The sequence below is a fragment of the Phocoena phocoena genome, chromosome 7, assembly GCF_963924675.1.
Source record: "Phocoena phocoena chromosome 7, mPhoPho1.1, whole genome shotgun sequence".
NCBI lineage: Eukaryota > Metazoa > Chordata > Mammalia > Artiodactyla > Phocoenidae > Phocoena > Phocoena phocoena.
In genome coordinates, this window is record NC_089225.1 from 95,804,069 (window position 1) to 95,827,502 (window position 23,434).

The 23,434-nt window shown below is 50.5% G+C and overlaps 1 protein-coding gene across 1 annotated transcript; it reads left to right on the forward strand.

The window, feature by feature from the left end:
- The first annotated feature begins 1,176 nt into the window (after positions 1 to 1,176).
- Positions 1,177 to 19,200, forward strand: RUFY4 (RUN and FYVE domain containing 4). Its single transcript, XM_065881100.1, has 11 exons — positions 1,177 to 1,222; positions 1,341 to 1,447; positions 2,669 to 2,794; positions 3,138 to 3,244; positions 3,776 to 3,919; positions 4,388 to 4,457; positions 5,624 to 6,271; positions 6,996 to 7,102; positions 12,778 to 12,924; positions 18,406 to 18,516; positions 19,098 to 19,200. Exons 1-11 carry the CDS (start codon positions 1,177 to 1,179, stop codon positions 19,198 to 19,200), a joined length of 1,716 nt encoding a protein of 571 aa, XP_065737172.1.
- Positions 19,201 to 23,434: the final 4,234 nt, after the last annotated feature.

Below are 23,434 nucleotides of genomic sequence, written 5' to 3' on the forward strand. Positions count from 1 at the left end.
AGGGGAGGAGGTCCATCTAGGTGTCTGTGGAGTTCATAGATCATCTGAGCTAAAAAGAGCAGTAGAGACCCTCAGTCCAACCCCTTGGTCTACAGATGGGGAAATCCAGGCCCGAGAAAGGGGAAGGATGTGCCCCAGGTCACACAATGAGCCAGCAGCAGGGCCAGGATGGAGAACCAGGTCTCTTGACTCCCAGCACTGTGCTCCCTGAATGCCATTCCCCACCCACCCTCCCTCGTTTACCTTCCTTTCCTTCTCCCTTCCCCTCCTCTGTGTCCTAGCGCTCCTTCACTCCCACTCACTCCCAAATTCCAGGCACCACAGCATGGGAGGCAGGACACCTGGGTCTCCCACTCCATGCCTGTCTTTACTTCCGGCTCTCAGAACAAGCCCACGGGCCCTCCAGGGCCACAGTATTCCTCTCTGAGCCCCGGGACCCACTGTGGGGGGAACAGGCTGAGATTCACTGGGGAGAGAGCAGTGCGATTAAAATCCTGTTCCCTACACACCCCCAGCATTCTGGCTCAGGCCCGACTCTGGGGCCTCGCCTTGCTTCTGCCTCCTTTTCCTCAGGAAACACACATTTTCCATGCAGCTGGGGCCCAGGAAAGGATGAATGTGTGTCCCAGGGCTGATGACTGCTCTGGCAAGGCCCCTTGTGGGGGAGGGAGTGACAGCCCCTCAGCCCAGCGTCCACATGGCTTACACTCATGAGCACTAGCAGGGCTGCTCACAGCCAGTCGGGGTTGAGAGCATGAGCCCTGCAGGCACAGGGACCTGAGTTCCAATTCTAGCTTCACCACTTAGAACTTTGTGACATTGGAAAAAACACTTACCCTCTCTAAGCCCCCCTCTCTCGGTATAAAATGGAGTCAATAACCTCCCAGGGTTATTATGGGGACTGAATAATACAAGGATGTCAGGCACAGGACACAGGGCCTGGCACCCAGGAATGGCTCCATAGGTGGGGAACACACCATCATCCTCCCGCCCTGCCTTACAAGAAAGAGCTGGGTCTTCTCCTACCAGTGAACTCGCTGTGTGACCCTAGAGACGTCACATTGTTTCTCTTGGCTGTGATTCTTCCTTTGTATAAGGAGAGAGCTGGACAGCTGAAGCCAGAAGCTCGTTCTTGGCCTCTAGACCCACAAGGAATCACGTCATTTTCAAATACTCATGGCAGAAGAAGGGGCTATCTTCAAGATGACCAGTGACCTGAAGGGTGAGTGTGTGCTGAGAGAGTTTCTGGGGCCAAACTGGGGGAGAGGTGAGGGGTCTTGAGAGCCTTTCCTTCAGAGCCCTCACCGTCTGAGGCCTGATGTCCACCATCCTCCCCACAGCTGTCATCTCTGCCATCCTCCAGGGCTATGGGGGTGGGCAGCAGCCGGTGACAGACACCAGTGCTGACCTGCACAGACTCTGTGGCTGCCTGGAGCAACTGCTGCAGGTAGGGCCCTCCCCTCCCCCCCACTCTCCCATCTCGCCAGGTCCCAATAACCAATAACCGAATGGGCTTTCCCAGATCCTGAGGGAAGAGCCACTGCCTCTCTTCATTACCACGCACTACCTCATCTCTGTCAATCGGCAAACCCTTCCTGACATCTAACCTCACCCTTGGAGGCTGTCACTGTAGCCTGGGAAGTGAGGTGGGACAAGGCTGGGGCAGGGTTAGTGGGGGCTGGGTTAGGTGGGGCTGTCTAAAGACAAAAGTTTCAGAGGCACAGGTGTCCTCGGGCTGGCCTTCCTCGCTTCTGGTTAGAGCCCCAGTCATCACTATCACTAGCTTTTATTGAGCACGTATTATGTGCCCAGCTAAGCGCTTTACATGCCCATCTTGTGTAATTTTCCTTCTAACCCACTGAGGTGCTTGATGACCAGCCCATCCCCCCCCCACACACACATACTCTTCCTACTTCTCTGACAATGTGCATGTACATGTGTGGCGTGAGTGTGCATGTGTGTGAGGTGTGTGTGTGTGGTATATGTTGTGTGCCTGTGTGGTCTCCTGCCAGTCTGCCCCTCATGTGCTGCACTCCAGTCACACTGGCCTCCTTGATCTTCCTAAAGCACGGCAGAAAAGCACCTACCTCAGGGCCTTTGCACTTGCTATTCCCTCTGCCTGGAAAGCTCTTCACCCAGAAATTTGGATGGAACCCTTTCTCGTTTCCTTCAGATCTGGACTTGAATAGAGCCTCCTCAGTGAGGCTTTCTCTAGAAACCTTAATCTACATTTTTTAACACACACACCACACATACACACCACACACTCACACAGCCCACACACATATCACACATGCATGCACACACCGTGCGCTTTCCACTCACTTTCCCCGCTTTATTTTTCTCCTTATCAGTCAGCACAATCCAACATGCTATATGTTTTGCTTATCCCGTTTGTTCATTGCTGTATCCCCAGGGCTTAAAACAGGGCCCAGCACATAGTAAGTGCTCAGTAAGTATTTCTGGAATGAATGAATGAATGAGAACACTGAACGCTCAAAGAGGTCAAGCAGCTTGCTCCTGGTCACACAGCCAGCAGGGGCAGACTGGGACCTGAAGTGGGCCTGTCTGCACGAGCCCTTTCCACTATAGTGCTCAGTGTGCTGGAACACAGACTGTTCTGGGAGGGAACATTTCCACACTTTCCTTTCCCTCATCTCGCTCTCAGTTTGACCAGAAAGAGCAGAAGAGCTTCCTGAGGCCTCGGAAGGATTACTGGGACTTCCTCTGCACAGCCCTGTGGCGGCAGCGGGGGGACATGGAGCCAGTCCACTTTGTCCACTCACAGGAAAAGGTATCCAGGGCCAGGTGGCAGGGGGGCTGGCCTCGGTGTCATGGGGTCCTGCCCCCAGGTCCTTGACAAGGATGGCTTGGTGGCCGGAGGGGACACTGGCCTGCCCGAGGCTCCTTTCTCACCCATCCCAGCTCCACTGACCATAGCCCCCCTCACCTGGTCCTCACCTGTCGTTAGCCCTGCCCTCACACCCTTCCGGTCACCCCCTTTCCTCCCACAGCCTCAAGTCCCAGGACACCCTTTCTCATGCACCACTCATTCTAGCTTTTCTCCCTCTGTGCTGGCTGCGTTCCCTCTGTCCTAATACCACCATCACCCCACTTGTCCCCTGTGTGCTGTGCAGTTGAAGACCCCGCTGGGAAAAGGCCGAGCCTTCATCCGCTTCTGTCTCGCCCACGGACAGCTGGCCGAGTCCCTGCAGCTCTGCCTCCTGAACCCAGAGCTCACCAGGTGGGGCTACTTATACCATTCGAGCCCGTGGCCCTCCCTCGGGAAGATTCCTCTTTACCCCTAGAAGGGTGGTTTGATATCAAAGATGACTAAAATAGGGCTTCCCTGGTGGCGCAGTGGTTGAGAGTCCGCCTGCCGTTGCAAGGGACACGGGTTCGTACCCAGGTCCGGGAGGATCCCACATGCCGCAGAGCGGCTGGGCCCGTGAGCCATGGCCGCTGAGCCTGCGAGTCCGGAGCCTGTGCTCCGCAACGGGAGAGGCCACAGCAGTGAGAGGCCTGCGTACCACACACACCAAAAAAAGATGACTAAAATAAGGGTCATAAAGGGAAAGCCAAGGAAGAAAGGGCAAAGGGGAGGTTAGAGCCCCAGTCCTGGTAGCATCAGGGTGCTCGGCCTCCTGGTCCCCATGGACCACCCTGTCTGGGGAACCATCCCACTATGGTGTGCTGTGGAGGCAGATTCTCTGAGGTTGGGGGTGGCAATAGCACCAGAGCCAAAGGCCAAGGGTGCTGCTCCCTGTTAACACAGGAAGTGGTATGGCCCCCGGAGCCCTCTGCTGTGCCCTGAACTCCAGGAAGACATCCTGGACTCCCTCTATGCTCTCAACGAGGTGACCTTCGACTTGGACCTGCAACGGCCAGACTTGGATGGAGCCTGGCCCATGTTCTCAGAGTGAGTGGGGGCAACGTGGAGGAAAGCTTCTTTTCAATGCCTGCTCCCATTACTACCACCCCCCCAAACTAACCCCAAGCCCTCAACCCCCAGCCCCATCTTTTCCTCCCTCTCTTCTTACTCCCTGACTCCCGATTCTCCACCTCCCTAGCCTTCTGTTTTCCCAGTGCCATCTTAGGATGTCCCATGATGCTGCACAAAAAACACACTCATTAAAGAGTTGTTGGGTGGTTGGGGTGGACGGTTAGAAGGATGAATGGACGTTGAGATGTTGGAATGGAAGGATGGATGGAGGGTAGGATGTGTGGGTGGATGGAGAGAAGGATGCATGCATGAGGGTGGAAGGGCAGGAAAGTGGGATGGGTGGTGGGATGAATGGGTGGTTGGAAAGATGGGGTATCCTGCATCTGAGGACCAAGACCACTGCTGGAGAGAGGTCCAGGGTCCCCCCGCTTCTTTCACTTTCAGGTCCCGCTGCTCCAATTCCAACTGGACCCAGGGAAGAAGACCCAGAAAGATCAAAAATTCCCCTAAGGAGGTGCCTCTTCCCAACCTTCAGCCTAGTTGCCTCTTCTCTATCTCTGTTGGGACCCCCAGGTTGAGAAGTAGCTGAGCCCTGACCCAGCTGGACAGAGAGGGAGAGGCCAACATGTGGACCTGGGGCTAGGGAGCCACAGAAGCCAAGGCTCGTATTCATAAGGTGGTGAGGATATCAGGGAGAGAAGGGAACCACTGGCAGCACCTGCAGCGCCACTGGGGCCCCTGGGAGGAGGGAAAGCTGGGGAGGGCGACCAGAAGCTTCCAGGAAACAGCCCAGGGAGACAACCTCTGCTGGACAATTTGCAAACATCCCAGTTCAATTCAGGGAGCGATTGAAGAGCCAGATTGCCTGGTTGATATCCCAGCTCCATGCCTTACTAACCAGGGTCCTTGGGCGCATAACTTGTCCTGCCTCACGGGGGGATCGTGAGGTCGCACTGAGACAGCCCAGGTGCTGCACAGAGCAAGACTCCTGCTCCGTGGCCAGTAAGCGGTAGCCTGTGGTTATCATCTTTCCACAAGCTTGCTTTGCACCCCCGCCAGCTTCCAGGCCCCAGGTGCAGATGCTGTGACTCAGTCTCTGACCTAAAGGAGTTCCAGGTCTGCTGGGGAGACAGACCCTAAAGGAACACACCGCAACACAAGTTAAGTGTAGCGACCAGACACGCCCAGGAACGTGGGAGAACAGAGGAGGCTTCTTGACAGAGGTGATTTTTAGGGGCTGTCGGTCTATTTAAGCTTTCACCACAACCCTATAAGGAAGTATCATTATTCCCATTTTACAGACCAGAAAATGGAGACACAGAGAAGTCAAGTTCAGGGGGGAAGATCAGAGGAGAGTGGTGGGAAGAACTAAGGGGAAATCAGATCGATGCAGAAGATGGAGGTAAAGGAGGGAGAAGGATTCCAGCAAGAGGTGAGGAAGGAAAGGGCATCGGGAAGCACTCTGCTCAGATCAAAGCCTGGGCCTCAGGTCACCTGGGGTGTTTTTCAACATTCAGATTCCTGGGCCCTACCCCAGATCTGCTGAATCAGTATTTCCAGTGGGAGGACCAGAAATCCATATATTTAGCAAACCCACTGGATTAGGGCTGTGGCCTCTCCCAGGCACCAGGTTGGTGGATTGGTGCTGAGAGGGATGACGGGTTTGTGGCTTCTCTGCAGATCTCACCCACATATGGAGACCCCACAGGAGGGCACCCAGAGGAGCCACATACCAGGCAGGCCAGTTCTCTGCGAGATGCACCCAGGGAAGACAGGTTGGCCGGACTCCCCAGGTCCCAGCAACACAAGCATCAGCCCCTCTTTTTGGAAAAGAAGAAAGAAGATCCCAGGAGGCTTGGGCCTCCCCAGAGCACGTGGGAACTAGAGGGGGAGGAGCTTCAGCAAAACCAGGAGAAAGGAGCTCCAAGGACGGGAATGTGCCTGGAGAACTCAACACCTAGCATCCAGGGACAGGGCAAGGGGACCAAAGGGACTCTGAAGGAGGTGATAGGGACAGATACTGAGGGCAGGGGGGTTTTGCTGAGTGCAGAGGGCCAGAGAACAATAGATGGGACTTATGAAGGGGAAGCAGAGAGGAGTCATATCCATAGGCTGCTGGCCTCCAGCCCCAAAGAGATGATAAGGGATGCAGTGTCAGGGAGCCGTCAGGGCGGGAAAGTGCCCAGCATCCCCAGGGAGTTCTGGGTCCTTCAGGGCCTGGAAACAAAGGAAGGCTCCACCACGGAGAAGCCCCAAGAGCAAATAGGAGTGACCCATGCAACCAGGAGAGAGGAACAAGCAGAGATGGCCTTGCAGGATGTGGTCAAGGTGAGAGCAGTTGAGCTCTGTACCTGTCTCTGCTCCCCATCTCTAACCTAGCCCACAGGTGGGTGTCTTCAAGGATGGCCCAGGGCCATTCCAGCCCACAGACCAATTTGCATTGGGCCACACAGGATCATTATGATCTGAGGATGCCTCTTGGAAGTTCTCCAGTTCATCACATGAAGAACACGCGTTCTTCTGTTTACCACAATACCCACCTCTCCCTGTTGCCTCACACCAGGCCCACTTTGTTCATCCTGCCCAGCCCCTGTAGGCATCTGAGTTCGTAATCCCTTCCCAACAGTTCTTCGGGGCAGTTGCTTGTCCTCAAGTGCCATAGCCCTCATTATTGGCAGGTTTCTTCCCAATATCTAGGCTCTGCTATTGCAGGCCCTACCTAATTGCTCCTGTAGATGTTTCTCTTCAAGGTCACCCAAATTGTTTTCAAGGCTTCCTTCAGCATCCTCCCTAGCCTGAGTCTTCCAGATCCTTGAGGTCTGTAACTTCCGTCCTTTAGCGAAGGAAGAAATGGTGGCTCCAGGCTCACCCAGGGGCAGAGCCAAGCACCACAGCTCCCAGCGCTGTCCCCAGTCCTGCTCTCCACCCAAGGGCTGTTTCACATGGCCTGGGGTCTCACGGGGGTGTTTGTCAGGTCAGACCCCGGGCTGGGGTCTCTGCCCTCCTCCTTCAGCTTCCGTTTCCCCTCCTTTTACCCTCTCCCTGCCCTCAGAGTCTCAGACATGGGCTCCAGAAAACCATGGAGCAGGCCCAGCACCAGGAACGGCTGCTGAAGGAGCAGGAAGGGGAGCTGAAGGCACTGCAGGAACAACTCAACAGGTAACCTAGGCAACCACCAGTGCCACAGGGCATGGGAGCCAGGAGGCCAGGGGGGCAGGAGGCTCACATTCACAGTCATGCCAGCAAGCGTTGCACCAGGCCCTGTGTGGGCACAGCTTTGGCATGTTGTACATACAGGAAATTGTTCCCACCCTTAGGGTGTTCCTGCCCCCTCCCCTCCCCTCCCCTTTGCCAGCCCCCTCCCTCGCTGGCCTGCCTCAGTAGCCCCAGGAGAGGTCTATGCGTCCCATCCCTCCCTTCCCTCCCACACTCACCTTTGCGCCTTTCTGCTGCCTCTTCTGGGCTCCCCTCTCTCTTTTCCGTCCACACAGCATCCCTCTCCCACCACACTCCTGCCCCACTATCTCTCTCCGTCTCCCTCTTTGCCTCTTATTTTCCTGTTCCCTATTGTACGTTCGCTTTTTCATCCTCTTGGTTACAGTAATCATAACTGTCATCACTGAGCACTTACTATGTCCCTGGCACTGTTCCAGGTGCTTCCTGGTAACAATCTCAGGAGATCGGTCCTCCAAGAACCCCCACTTTATAAATTAGGCGGCTAAGGCTCAAAGACCCACCTAACTCACCCAACATCAGCTAGTTAGTAGAGGAGCTGAGATCCAGACCCTACAACTGACTCCAGAACCATTGGGCCTAAAAGCTGCCCCATCAGCCAGTATCCCCAGTGCTGGTGTGTCAGTCTCCTGTCTCTCCCCTCAGCCTCTCTCAGCATCTGGCATCTTCATCCTCCCACCATCACATTCACCTCAAGGGTCCAAAGTGCATGTTTTGTCTCTGCGTTCCCCCTCAGTCTCTCAGTGTCTCAGTTTCTTTGCCATAATTTATTTTTAAAGAAATTATGACACCATGCAAAGATCTTCCTTGGTCTGACTCAGTTTCTCTGTGTGTCTCTCCCTTGGTCTCCACGTGCCTCAGTCTGCCCGCCTGCCTGGTCTCTCCCACTTGACCGACACCTGCCCTGACCCCCAGGGGAGCCTGCATAGCTGTGATTCAGACTGAATCACAGAGCTGTCTACTGGCTGCTAAATAGGCTGCGAGAGGCCCGGGGGCCCAGGAACCAACCCCAAAAGGCCCCCGGGGACTCCTCCCACCAGACTCTCAGCTCAGTCCTGTGGTTTGGTCAGCAAAGAATCCCATGATTCAGGCCCTAAGTGAGTGCAGGGGCCTTGCCCACTCAAGGCCATCTCTGGGAATCAAAGCAGGCTGGAGGGAGAAGCCAGGAGGCTCCAGGCAGACTGCCCAGCCCCAGGCTGCTCCCTGAGGCTGGGAGAGCCCTTGTTTCACAGACCCCTGCCCTGCCCCCATCATCCCGTCCTTCATTCGGTCATTCCACAGGCACTCGGAGCCAGACCTGTTCTATGTGCTGAAGATACTCTCATGGACAAAACAGACAAAATGCCTGCCCTTTTGGAGCTTACATGCCAGTGGGGGAGGCAGATGATAAATACAAGCAAGTAAAATACATAGGACGCAGATTGTGATAAGTTCTAAGAAGAAGAAAATAAAGCAGGGAAGGGGAATGGGGAGTGTCAGGGGTGACATTTTAGATGAGCTGGCATGGCCAAGGGGGCCTCCCTGGAAAGGTGACATTTGAATCAAGACCTGAAGGAACTGAGGTCTGAGCCATTGGATATGTGGTCAAGGAATGTTCCAGGCAGGGTGAACAGCAAGGGCAAAGGCTCTGCCGTGGGAATGCGCATGGCATCGAGGACGCCACTGTAGCCCCAGTGGAGTGAAAGAGGGCAGGGCTGTAGGAAAAGGTCAGGTGGGTAACAGGAGACCCTAGCAGGTCATCAAAAGGACCTTGGCTTTGACTTGACTTAGAACCACTGAGAGTCCTGAGCAGAGGAGGGACACGATGTGACTGTCTGCATGTTAAAAAGATGTTTCTCTGCTTTGAAAAAACAATCCAGTGGTTTTTAGTGTATTCACGAAGTTGTGCATCCATCACCACCATCAATTTTAGATTATTTTTATCACCCCAGAGAGAAGCCCTATACTCATTAACAGTCACGGCCCATCTCGCCCCAACCCTCCAGCCCTAGGCGACTGCTAGTCTGCCTTCTGTCTGTGTGGATGTGCCTATTCTGGGCTGACATGTGCTTCAAGGACTCACGCCTGCTGCTCCGTGGAGCTGGTCTATAGGCTAGCAGGGGTGGAAGAGAGGAGACTGATGACGAAGGGGAGCTGGGATGCACTGGAGACGTGAAGGAGCCGCTGGATCCTGGATCCAACCTGAGGTCGGGCTTCCTGAGGGATGGTTGTGGGGTGTGAGAGAAAGAAGGAAGTCAAGAATGACTCCCAGTCTTCAGCCTGACCGGCTGGAAAAGTAGAGTCACTGTGTGGCAGAGCAGGTCGGCAGGGAAGGCTCAGGCATTGGGTTAGGAGCCTGCTAAGTTCAAGACCACTGCTAGACTCTAAGTGGATCCTTGGGTGGGCGGCTGAGTGTGGAGTTGGGGAGATAGGCTGGGCGGGGGGACCCACCAGAGAGTCATCGGAATTCGGTGGTAAGTTACAGAAGCCCCTGAGGCCTGGACAAGGATGCGTCCCCTGCCTCCTGGGATCCAGGGAACTTAGACAAACCCCTCACCCCTGGGAAAGGGGCCGTGGGCTTCGAGCTGGTGATGGTATTTCAGTGAAGAGAAGGGCCACGGGGGCCCAGGTGGTTAATGAACAGTATTTACTGTGCCTCTGCTATGGCCACGTGGGGAGACACAAGGGAACAGAACAGGCAATGTCTGCGCTCACACACCTAGGGAGATGTAGGGAGACAGACAATAGATCCACAAATGGAAATACACTGTCAGGTGGTCATGGGCCCTGTGGGGACTAGAGAGAGAGAGAGAGGGACAGGAGAATCATCTAGCATTGGAGTCAGGGAAGCCCTGTCCGAGGAGGTGACATTTGAGCAGAAATCCCAACCACAGGAAGAGCTGAACCATGCAGGTATCTCGAGAGGAGTGCTCCAGGCAGGGGGACTGGCAGATGCAAAGGCCCAGGAGACATGAGCTTGGGGACAAGCAGGCCTGTGGCTGGAGCAGAGGCTCCCACGTGGTGGAGAAGCAGAGGGCTCTCATAGTCTGACTTGGGTTTCTGAAGCACTGCTCTGGCTGTGGTGTGGAGAATAGACTTAAGGTGGGCAGGGGTGCAGAGCCCCAGGCTAGACACAAAGGTGAGACACAGCAGGCCCCAGAGCAGACCAGCTTGGGGCTATAAAAATACACTTGGGCTTCTGATACCCACTCCCCAGCTGTCTGGCTGTGGGGCGCCAGGACACTGACCTTCCCTCTTCGGCCTGAGGTCCCTGATTTGCAAAAGGAGATGGTTGGATCTCTTCCAGCTCACATGGTCTGTGAGACCATCTTTCCAAGCAAATGGGTTACCTCTGCCCTCTGGGTTAGACCTCAAAGCAAAAGGGATTAGGACAGGTACAAGTGGAAGGTCCTCAGATGGGGAATTAGGCAAACATCAAATCTTCCCCCCACCTTGGGTGGCAGCATTGAGCTCCTTGGAGGCATGCCACAGGACCATAAGTATCCACCCCTCTCTCCTACCTGCTACCCACTCAGCCCTGGTGCCACAAACCACCGGAGATCAGGGCCCTGCGTGGATGCAGGTGTGGGGAGGCAAGAAGAGATTAGAGCTGGACAGGCCTGCATTCAGATTTTTGCTCCCCTCACTTATCAAGCTGTGTGACCCTGGGCAAGTGTTACTCCCTCTCTGAAGCTCTGTTTTCTTTCCTGTGAAATGATGATCATATCACCTGTCCCATAAATTTGTGAAAATTCAATGAAACAAGGCTATAAAGTACTAAGCTCAGTGCCGGGCACCTAGTAGGTACTCAGTAGACTTTAATTCCTTCCATGTCCTCTCCTGCCCTAGGAGTGTCTGTCACCCCCATATATACTTTAAATACTTAAAATGCTTCAATGGCTTCCTTTGCCCTGTGATCAAACTCCACTCCTTCTGGGGCCCCTGAGGGACCCTGCCTACCTCCCACCTTGCCTCCTGCCTCCCCAGCCGTGCCCTTCTGGGAACTACAGTGTCACTAGCCCTTCTTTCATTTCCTCAAACAAGCCATGTTCTTGCCAACTTGCAGAACTTTGCATGTGCCCTTGGCTGGCTTTACACGGCTACCTCCTCGTCTTTCAGATCTGCTTAAATGTCGCCTTGTCTAAGAAGACCTCCTGAGCATCCCCTCAACTCTGCATCTTGGCCCCACCTTTGTCACTGTCACACAATTATCTTACTGGTTTATCACAAAGAAACACACTAACCGCAGTGGTCACATTAGGGCCTGGCCACACCAGAGACCCTGGGATCACTGGGCAAGTAAACTAGCTTAGGAAAATGAAATCCTAATACTAAGAAATGAAGAGGCTGAAGACTAGAATGTTCGTTAAAAGTCACTTCTCCCTAAGGCTGCGGGAACCCGCCTTTTTGGAATTGGTGGCTAGCTGTGTCGGTTTGATTTCATGGCCCACTCAGCTTTCCTCCCTGCAGCATACTACGTGGCTGAATTTTTTAAATTATAACTCAATTCCTTGTCAAGCCTCTTCCCCTCAAACACACTCAGCCAGGGGCACGGGTACACACACACAAACACACACACACACACACACACACACATACACCCGCGCACGCGCAAGCGCAAGAAAGAGAGAGAGAGAGAGAGAGCATCCAGAGATCACAGGATGGGCACCGCCGTTGCAACACCCGCCCATCTGAGCCACGGAGTAAGAGCCTGGGACCTGGGGTTGGGACCTTTTTATTTCCAGTCCATTACATTTCTTGGAACCTTCTAGGAAGCCACTAAAGACAAAAGCAAGAGCCAAGAATTGAGCTGAAGAGTTTCAAAGCCCAAACTGAAAGGGAAATTTAAGAAAGCCATATGTTTAAGATGACTTTTTTAAATTGAAAAGACAATGTAATGAAATTTTTCAAAATATTTTAAAGCCAAAAAATCACTTCAAATCGTACACCACTTACTCCTCTTCCCCAAACGCCACAAATGTTTTCAGCAGGCACAGTCCGTCCGGCCTGGGTTCCCAAACACCCACTTCCCCCCAGAGAGCTGCCAGGATTGTCAACATGCCTTCCAGGAAATTACATTTTAAAATGGAAATGTTTTAAAAAAAAAAGAAAGAAAAAGAAGGAAAACAAATGAAAATGTTGGCTTGTGCCCTCTAAAGGAACATGCAAGGCGAGGCCCTGTTTTCACTGCTCTGAACGGTTGATGAAGAGACAATCTGTAGGTGTCAGGCCACACAGTGCCTGGTTCACTGTGGTGTGTGTGTGGAGGGGGGGGTATGTGTTATGTACATGTGTGTGATGTGTGTTATGATGTGTGTGTGGTATGTGGTATATGTTGTGGTGTGTGTAGTGTGTGTGTGCTGTGTTGTATGTGTGGTGTGCGTGCGTGGTGTCTAGTGTAGTGTGTGTGCCTGTATGTGTTGTGAATGTGTGCTGGGTGTGGTGTGTGTGCTGTATTGTGAATGTATGGTGTGTGGTGTGCGTGTGTGTGTGCCCACTTCAGCTGCAGGAGGCATCACCAGCTTCCCTGGTGGGGCTCCCTGTCAGGCAGAGGCCCAGCCCAGCTCAGACACACATGCTGCGCTTTTCCCTTCACAACTCAGTCTTCCTTCTGCGCCCAGGTGTCAGGAAGAGAGGGCCCGGCTGCAGGCGGAGCTGGAGCACAACCAACAGGAGGCTGAAAGGAAGGGTGCCATGCATGAGGAGGAGCTTGGCGGGCAGCGGGACCTGGTCCGGGCCATGAAGAGGCGGGTGCTGGAGCTGATTCAGTAAGGGTGGGACACTGGGGACCGGGGGACATGGTACAGCAGCTCTGGACCTTTTGTATGTACTAACTCATTTTCTGCTTTCAGCCATCCCCTGCTGTTATTCCCTTCTTTGTTTTTTTTTTATAAATTTATTTTTGGCTGCATTGGGTCTTCGTTGCTGCACACGGGCTTTCTTTACTTGTGACGAGCAGGGGCTACTCTTCGTTGCAGTGCGCGGGCTTCTCATTGCTGTGGCTTCTCTTGTTGTAGAGCACAGGCCCTAGGCACACAGGCTTCAATAGTTGCAGCACGTGGGCTCAATAGTTGTGGCTTGCGGGCTCCAGAGCGCAGGCTCAGTGGTTGTGGCGCACGGGCTTAGTTGCTCCACAGCATCACATTGGCTTCTTTCACTTAGGAATATGCATTTACGTTTCCTTCATGTCGTTTCTTTTCTTTTCTTTCTTTCTTTCTTTATTTATTTTTGGCTGCATTGGGTCTTCGTTGCTGCGTGCGGGCTTCCTCTATTTGCGGCGAGCGGGGGCTACTCTTCATCGTGGTGCACAGGCTTCTCATTCAGGTGGCTTCTCTTGTTGCGGAGCACGAGCTCTAGGCACTCGGGCTTCAGTAGTTGTGGCACGCGGGCTTCAACAGCTGTGACGCACGGGCTTAGTTGCTCTGCGGCGTGTGGGATCTTCCTGGACCAGGGCTCCAACCCGTGTTCCCTGCATTGGCAGGCGGATTCTTAACCACTGCACCACCAGGGAAGTCCCTATTCCCATGTTATAGATGAGAAAACCGATGGCCAGAGAGGCTGGCTTGGCCACCAAGGACACACAGCATATAAGTTGCATAGAGTCCTCTGCCTCTAAGGCAAGCTACCCTCCAACCCCCACATACACACACACACCAACCAAGGTTAGGAGAAGGGAAAGGAGCCCATAGGTTAACCAAGAGGTAGTCGCATGTCCTACACTGCCTGCCTACTGGACTTCCTCAGACGATTGGGCCTGTGGCCCATCTTGGGTCAGCTGTCCTGGGTTCCAGAGGCTGAGCTCACCAGGATCAATCCTAAACCACTAAGCTCACTGCAGGATGGATGAAATGTGTAAAACCTGCTTTCTACCCTTCGGTCTAGTGAGGAGCTAATTCACAGATATATGTATATATATGTATATACTTTCACCTCCTTCAGGAAATAGGAGACCATTGGACTCAGGTTCCATTAGAATCGGAAGGTTACTGAGGGATCATCTAGGACTAAATCGTCTTGCACAATATCCAAGTGATTAAAGATGAGAAAAGGGAGAGATCAGCCTGGAAAGAAGAAAGAATTTAAGGAATTTAATTTAAATTTAAATTTAAGAAATTTAAGGAGCTGTCAACCAGGAGGAAGCTAATAAAAAATTAGCTATATATCTCACAAAAGAATTTAAGGTAGCTAACAATAAGACATATATATTGTGTATATGTGCATGCATACACACATACAGACACACACACACACACACACACACACACACACATATATATATATATAGTTAAAGAAAAACAGAAGATTTAATGAAAGATGAAAAATATATACTCCTGAAGTTTTAGGGTTAGAACTTAGCTCTGAACATCTTGATAGCAGGATGGAAAAGGGAAACACAGAAAGTTTCACTGTCCATTCAAAGGAGCAATACCAGTTCATCCGGAGAGACAAATGTTTTTCCTAGTGCTAAAGAAATTCATCGCAAGGCCCCAAACCACATAACACAATGTTCCTCCCAGAAGCGTTGTGGAAGATATGGCCTTAAGCAAAAAAAAAATGATGGAGCATGAAGGTTGACTTCTGTGTCAAGATGGTAGACTGACCACACGTTATCCAGTCTCCATCCTGAGATCTCACTAAAATGACTGTAAAAGAATAAAACATAAACAGAGAGAAAGGTGAAGGAGCCAACCACAAATGAGAGATTTCAGCTAATTTCCAGAAGCCAGAAAACAGATGGAAAAGTGGATACTGGATTTAGCCCAAGTTAGAACTTCAGGGCCCAGAGACACCAAGAACACAGATGGCAGAAGTGAGATGAGGGGCAGAAATCAGGAAAATTAACTGATAAAGTCATTAGAAAGAGCAGTGTACAACCCGTGCTTTCTGCCTGCCTCCCACTGCAGAACATCTAACAGTGAGGGGCCTATCACCCAGACAAATAACTAAAAGGTCTTTCTCTAAAGAAAGCCCCAAATAAAAGAGCAGAGCGTTCTGGCATTTGAGAGTCTGGAGTGGCAGGTAGCTCGCTACCCAATCTCTCCAATCATCCCCTTCTACTCCCTGGAGCTCTAGCAGCTTTTATCACCTCTTTCTTTCTTTTTTTTTTTCCTTTCGCGGTACGCGGGCCTCTCACTGTTGTGGCCTCTCCCGTTGCGGAGCACAGGCTCCGGACGCGCAGGCTCAGCGGCCATGGCTCACGGGCCCAGCCGCTCCGCGGCATGTGGGATCTTCCCGGACCGGGGCACGAACCTGTGTCCCCTGCATCGGCAGGCGGACTCTCAACCACTGCGCCACCAGGGAAGCCCCCGATCACCTCTTTCTTAAACGTGAAATGACAGCCAAGGATCCCCAGACATTTGAAGAGAGGCTAGAAAATAAAGGGGAGTGACAAAGATAAACAAACAAAAATGATCCATCTTCCATGATGCTGTGAAAAGCGACCATCAAAAGATGAGAAGCATTCTTGGAAATTAAAAATATGATCACTGAAATTATTTTTAATTCATTAGGATTAGAAGATAAAGATGACGCAGTTTCTCAGAAAGCAGAATAAAAGCACAGATAAATGAAGACGTGAGAGAAATAGAGACATAGAGAATCAATCTAAGAGTTCTAATATCTTCTCCAACTGACAGGAATTCCAAAAATGAAAAGAATAAAAAGGAGGTGATTATCAGATAGAAATATGAGACACTTTCCCAGCTCTGATGGACATAGATCTTCAGATTTAAAGATTTCACTGAGTGACCAGCACAATAAAGGAGAGGGGTGGGTGGTAAACTACATCTAGATACATCATTGTGAAATTTCAGTAAAACAAAGATAAGGAGAATATCCTAAAAGACAGGTCCACTCATAAAAGGAGTAGAACCCAACAAATGTTAAGACTCAATGGTGTAATCCTTTCAAGTTCTGAGAAAAACTGGCTTTTGCCCTAGAATTCTGTATCTAGCCAAACTAGGAAGCAAGTGGGGAAGTGATAGAGGAAAGACATTTTTTCAGATAGGTCACATAAAATTCACCTCCCACACAGCCTTTCTTAGGAAGTTAATTAAGGATGTGCTCCAAAATAACAAGGAAATAATCCAAGAATGGAGAAGTTGCAGAGTTCAGGGAATAGTAGCTCTAGCCCATGAGAGAAGAAAAGGGAATTCCCAAGATGACAAGGGGGCAGCAAGCCCAGGAAGCAGTCAGTTCAGGCTATAGCAGAAGTATTGAGGGCCCAGGAGGGAGGTCTCAGGGGAGAAGAGCATTAGAAGACTATCTGATATGATGAAGAATTAGGGGCATGGGGGATTAGGCTATGTTAAAGGCAAGTCATGCAAAGAGCAAAGAAAGGCAATTAGGAAGTCCTAGAAAAACAGAAAATTTCCAAGAAGGGAAATGTTACATCTTAGCTTCAGTTGATGCAATGTGCTTATACATTGTCTGATAATGTAAATACTTTTCATTGATTTTTTTCAGTATTGGAATCAACCTAAAGGCAAAGCACAGAAAACAATCATAATTATAGAACAAACCTAAATGTTACCACCTAAACAATATTAAGTATAGAACAGAATCCAACAGGAATTTCTGTGAAGATGGAAATGTCCTGATTTTGCCCTGTCCGATATGGTAGCTACTAGTCCCACATAGCGATTGAGTACCTCAATGGCTGGTGCAACTGAAGTTTTAACTTTATTTAACTTTAATTAAGTTAAATATACACCTGATATCACTTATATGTGGAATCTAAAAAACACAACAAACTAGTGAATTAAACAAAAAGAAGCAGACTAACAGATACAGAGAACAAACTAGTGGTTACCAGTGGGGAAAGGAAAGGGGGAAGGGAAAATATAGGGGTAGGGGATTTTTTTTAAAGGGGGTTATTATGGGATTACATGAAATCATGTGTGTGAAACTTTTGAAAATTGTAAAGTACTGTAGAATTTAAAGAATCATTAAATTTAAAAATTAATAAAATAAAAAGTTAAATATACATCTAAATAGCCGCATGTGGCTAGTGGCTACCACATTGGATGTTGCAGGAATAGATAAGATAGAAGGTTGAGAAGGAGGAAAGCTGAAGAGCAGGGATGCTGGCACCATCGTAGTACAGAATGGCAGTCGTATGATGCTATCTATAGTCAATGAATGAGTGAGAAATAAATGTGTGAGTATATTCTGTAAAATTCCAACAGTAACCAATAGAGGAACCAAAAATGGGGATATAACTGCACTGGGAAGAAGGAGGAGGAGTTAGTGAGGATGGTAATAAATAACCCATATCCTCAAATGTTAAGACTCAATGGTGTAATGCTTTCAAGTTCTGAGAAAAGCTGGCTTTTGCCCTAGAATTCTATATCCAGCCAAACTAGGAAGCAAGTTGGGGAGGTGACAGAGGAAAGACATTTTTTCAGATAGACAGGTCACATAAAATTCACCTCGCACACTGCCCTTCTTAGGAAGTTAATTAAGAGTGTGCTCCTTGTGATATCAAGGAGCTCTATGGAAGATGTTCTTTCTTGATAAATCACGGAGGAGGAATATGAGCATATTACTTAAATATGGAAATAATATCAAGGAGAAAAAGCTAAAGCATGTAAGAAGTGGTTTGCCACTGAGTATGGGAAGGAGGTATATCTATTGCCTTTTGATATAAGTCCTTCCATACTGCTCGATTTTTAAATCGTACGTGTGTATGTCATTTTGATAAAAATGTTGAACAACCCATATTCCTAAACATTCTTTTAAAAAATGGGATAGTTTTGCAGGAGCATAAACATATGTAACTACGTGTGTTACATGTCTTTCTCCATCACTATGTCTCTTTCTTGGTCTCTCCATCTTTCTCCATATTTGTCTCCCTCTCTGTCTGTGTCTCTGTCCCTGTCTGTCTCTGCATCTTTTCCCCTGTGTCTTTCTCTCTCCCTCGACATTGATCTCCCTGTCTGCTTCTCTGTGTGTCTCTGTCTCCTTCTCCAACTCCCTGACTTCCTTTTTTTCTCTCTGAGTGTCTGTCTCTCCATCCCTCTTTGTCTCCCTCTCCATTTCTTTGTCTCTTTCTGCTCCACTGTCTCTCATCTCTTTTGGTATCTTTATGTGTATATCTCTGTGTGACTCCCTCTCTGTCTCTCTCTTCTTTGTTTCTGTGTATCTCTTTCTGTCCCTCTCCATCTCTCCATCTGTGCATTTCCATATTTCTGTCTTGTGTGTATGTGTGTGTGTGTGTGTGTGTGTGTTCACCTCCACCCACCCATTAGAGAGAAGGATAACCTGTGGCAGAAGGTCCAGCATCTCTCTTCCTTGGCCCCTGGATGCTGTGTTGTCTGTAACAAGATCTTTAGTCGGCTGTCTCGGCGGTACCTGTGCAGGTAATGGGTGTGTGTGGGGGGGTACAGAATCCTTCCTCTGGGACAACCCAGTTTCCACCAGCCCACGGCCCGCTGCCCACTCCAGGGAAGGGAGGGACACAGGAAATAGGCATTTATGAAAGGCCACTTAAAGCTGGCTACTCATTTTACCTGACACCTTGCAGAGACGTGAACAAGAACAGTGGAAAGGGGGCAGACAAGGAATGGCATCTGGAAGACGGGACTGGGTAACCCTTCCACAAATAGACTGATTAATCGATCAGCTAATCTCATCAGGGAAGGGATTTCCTGTACAGAGGAATCTGCTTCCCTCACCTTGCCCTGGAAACACAGTGGCAGGACAAACAGCAAGAGAGATGACAGTGGGCTATCAGGAGAACCTGCCATTTGGAGTCAGAGGACCCTGGAGGGGTGGGGCATTGGGACCCCTTTTAGGAAAGGGAAGGCCTCCTGAGATAGACCCAGGGCCATTCTGCTGGGAGATGGGAAACACACAGGTGGACACAAAGATGCTCGAACCCCATTGACCCCCTCCCCCATACGCACCCACACATACCCACTCTTCCGCTTCTGCTCCCCAGGCTCTGCGGAGGCCTGGTTTGCCATGCCTGCTCTGTGGATTTTAAGAAGAAGGAGTGCCACTGCCCACCCTGCTCCCAGAGGAGAGAAGCCCAGGTCCTCTGACTGAGACCCACCCACCCCACCTGGTCAGCCGTCCCCTCGGCCCTTCCCAGCCCTCTGGTCTGACCAGTCCTGCTTTCTAGAAGTTGGCCATCTAAGGTGGACAGCACTTGAGAGGAGAGACCGTGGTGTGGAGGATGGAAGGAGCCGGGCTGGCAGTCAGGAAAGAGGTTCTAATCCTGCTGGGATCCCACTGGGTGGCTTTGGCAAAGCTGTCAGGCTTTTTCCATAACATGAGGGAGTGGGCACCATCATCTCTAAAGTCCCTGCAGGCTCAAAGTCCTTGTCCAAGAATAAGGCCCGGTGGCCCTGACGTTTCTCCTCTGCACTCCCTTCTCAGCCAGCCCATTCTTCATGATACATGGGAGCTTCCTGTCTGCAGTCTCCTTCGGAGGTCTGCTTTCATTCTTAACAGCTTTCTTTAGGTACTATTAACGTATAATACACTTCACATAAACATGATGAGTACAGTCTGATGAGTTTTGCCTTTAATATACACCCTGAAGCCATCACCATATTCAAAATAATAGACACATCCATCAGCCCCGTTTCCTTGTGCCCTTTGTCATCTCTCCCTCCCCCCACCTCTCCCCATCCCCGGGCAACCACTTACTTGCTTTCTGTCATTAGAGACTAGTTTGCATTTTCTAGAATTTTGTATAAATGGAATCATACAGTATGTACTCCTTATTATCTGCCCTCTTTCACTTGGCATAATTATTTTATCATCCGTGTTGTAGCATATATCAAGTTCCTTTTTACGGTTGAGTAGTATTCCACTACATGGATATATCCCAATTTATTTACACATTCACCTGTTGTTGATACTTGAGTTGTTTCTAATTCCAGGCTATTACAAATAAGTTTCCCATCTTCACCTGTGTACAAATCTTTGTATAGACATATACCTTTATTCCTCTTGGGTAAATGCCTAGGAAATGAAATGGCGAGGTGGTATGGTAGGTGTATGTTTAACTTTTAAGAAATGGCTGAGGGCTTCCCTGGTGGCGCAGCGGTTGGGAGTCCGCCTGCCGATGCAGGGAACACGGGTTCATGCCCCGGTCCGGGAAGATCCCACATGCCGCGGAGCGGCTGGGCCCGTGAGCCATGGCCGCTGAGCCTGCGCTTCCAGAGGCTGTGCTCCGCAGCGGGAGAGGCCACAACAGTGAGAGGCCCACATACCACAAAAAAAAAAGAAAAGAAAAAAAGAAATGGCTGAGTTATTTCCCAAAGAGATTGTACGTTGTACCTTCCCACCAAGAGAGTGTGGGAGTCCCAGTTACTCCCCAGGGTGTCTGGTTTGGTGGGCAGGAGGGGAGGCTTGAGCATCTCTGCCCTTCCCTTCCAGCCACTATGCTGACTTGATGGGTCCCAAGTTGTGAGCACCCAGAAGAAGGGGCTGATCTAGGTAACTCTCTGTGCAGTGCTTACTCAGCTAGACTTTAATATTAAAGACAGTTGATGAGGACTCGTTTAGCTCCATGGTACAAGATCATATCCCCTGACTGCCCAAGAAGTCTTACACGAATTATGATCATTCAGTGGTCACCCAGTTGTGGTGCTTTTGACAACGCTGTTTCAGAAGAAGTGTGGGCCCCACTGTATGACAAGGCGATTAGCTGCCCTAGCTGGGCTCCAGGGCAGACTTTGTGGTCCCAAAGAGGCATGCATGCTATCTCTGTCCCCTCTGCCTCACGCAGACTGCCAAAGCCTCTGCCAAAGCCTCTGCAGCGGTTGGGCAACCCTGTCAATCTGACCAGAGCCCATGCACCGCCCCTTGGGGTAGGCTGCCCAAAGTTGCATCCCATTACCTTCTCAAGAGGAAGAGTTTTGTAACAGCAGTTCCTGCCCTGGAGAGCTGGTGAGAACTTCTCCTTATCAAAGGCAGCTACGAGGTGGGGGGCAGGGATGGAGGGAGTAAGGGGCAGAGCTGGGGCTCCCGGAGCAATCAAGGCAATAGAATCACCCCTGCCCTAAAGGACAGCGGTCCCTTTCTGGAGGTTCGACTTGCTCAGATACTTTTATTAGGGCAGGTTCTTATTACAGCAGAATATATCATACTCTAGTAGGAACTCCAGCATGGAGTTCAGACTTACCTGAGGAACTGATGGGGGAGAGGGGACCTAGCTGAAGTCTGTGTTCTACGAGGTAGCAAGATGCTCCTGGACCAGAACTCAGGAGGAAATCAGGGGCCAGGAATGGGGGAGCTTGACCTTCACCCCCTGTTTGGGAGGGATGGAAGGGCAATGCTGAAGGCCAGCCTCTAGCTCAACACTGCCCCCCAAGGAGTCCCCACCAAGTCCAATGGAGAGCACAGAAGCTCCACAAAGATATTGGGAAGCTCATTCGACTCTAGGGACCCTCCGGCAGAAGGTTCCACAAGGGTCACCATAGACTATCCCAGAGCGTGGCACTGAAAGGGCACCAGTCCCCCAGTGGTGAGTCCAGAGCACACGTCTAGCCCAGCAGTACCAGAGGAGCACCTGAGGGACACCTCCAACAGACTCTCCCAAATTCCTGGGGCACATTCTACGGGGCGGGGGTAAGCCCTGCATGAACACACGGGGTCTGAAACAGTGCAATCTGGGTTATCGCTGTTGACGTGACTTCATTTGTGCTCACAGGCTGGGGGTGCCCTGGGAAATATGGGCGACATAATTATTTCTTTAAATTAGATGTCACTCGGATGCACTAACGTACATTGGTTTCCTCACTTTGTCAGTTCATTAAGTGCTCAACAAAATGATATCAAGCACCTAGGGTTTGCCAAGCACTGTGTGTGTCTGGTTTGGGGAGACGAAAATTTCATATATATATCTATCTATATATATCTATATATATGAAATCCCTGCTTTCAAGAACCTCACATCAAGGAGGAGGAAGCAGCCAAACTGATGATTGTAAAGCCCCGAAATTGATGCCATTGTAGAGGTAACCCCGGGGATGCAGAGGAGCACAGAAGGGGGCGGCAATGCATGGAGGTGACGACTGGGCTGAACTGGAAAGGAGAGAGAGCTGGCCAGCCCAAGAGGGTGGGGATGAGGAAAAGGGAAATGAGTGCCCAGGCCCAAGCGGAACCAGAACAGCTCTGAGGGGGAACTGCAGGTCGTTCCCTGTGGCCAGAGTTAAGGATACAAGAGGGCATGGCCTGAAATAAGTCTGGAGAATCACACAGGGTCAGATGCAGGGGCGCCAGGTGCCATAGCAGGAATTTGACTCTGCCTGAGGGCAACGGGAGTCTTTGAAGGGTTGCAAGAGGGAAAGAGGGTGATCAAATTCACTTTTTTTTTTTTTTGGCCACACCGTGCGGCTTGTTGGATCTTATTTCCTCAATCAGGGATCGAACCCAGGCCCACCACAGTGAAAGCGCCGAGTCTTAACTGCTGGACTACCAGGTAATTCCCTCAAATTCACATTTTAGGAAGATGGTTCTGGTAGAGAGTGGGGGATGGATTGAGGGAGGAAAGACTTGACACAGAGAGCATTTAGGAAAATAGTGGTCTGGTAGTGTTGGTAGTAGAAGTAGCAGAAGCAACCAAAGCACCATGCTAACTGCTTTGTAAATATAGACTCATTTAATCCACATGACAATTCTATGCAGTGGGTGCTCCCATTATCCCCATTTTACAGATGATGAAACTGAGTCCAGTGAGATGAAATAACTTGCCTGAGGTCTACAACCACTGACATTGCTGGGATCCTAACACAGACAGTCTAGCTCTGAAATCACAGCCATCCCATGATGAACGCAGTAGTTTAGGCAAGAGAAAATAAAGCGGGACCTAACACCATCAGTGAAGACGGTGAGGAAGAGATAATCAAGGGAGATGTTAAGGAGATGGCGTCCATGGAGAGGAAGAGCAAGGCAAGCGTGAGGGGCACGCCTGTTTCTGGGTTAAGGAAGAGGGGCACCCATGTCAGGGAATTCCGTGAGACCGGTTTTCTACATGTTGAGTTTGCAGCATCTGTGGGACCTCAGGGGAGATTCAGGAAGTGATTAAATGTAAGAATTTGAGCTTAAAGAGAAGCTTAGAAGAGAAGCTGAGAACTACAGGTGTGGGAGACACTGGCACATACTGGGTTGGGGCTGAAGCCAAGGAGGCAGGAGGACTAGTCTAGGGAGAACAGGTAGAGAAGAGGACCCAGGCAGACTCTGAGGAACATGCCTATTTAAGGAATGAATTGAGAAGAAAAGTAACAAATAAGACCAAGAGAAGTTCTCTGAGCAATAAGAAAA

What these genes read in the sequence shown, in the direction of transcription:
- RUFY4 (XM_065881100.1), top strand. Translation starts at nt 1,177, where the DNA reads ATGGCAGAAGAAGGGGCTATCTTCAAGATGACCAGTGACCTGAAGG. An exon ending in TCAAAAATTCCCCTAAGGAG is followed by an intron (nt 4,458 to 5,623) that starts GTGCCTCTTCCC and finishes GCTTCTCTGCAG; the next exon opens with ATCTCACCCACATATGGAGA. An exon ending in CCTTGCAGGATGTGGTCAAG is followed by an intron (nt 6,272 to 6,995) that starts GTGAGAGCAGTT and finishes CCCTGCCCTCAG; the next exon opens with AGTCTCAGACATGGGCTCCA.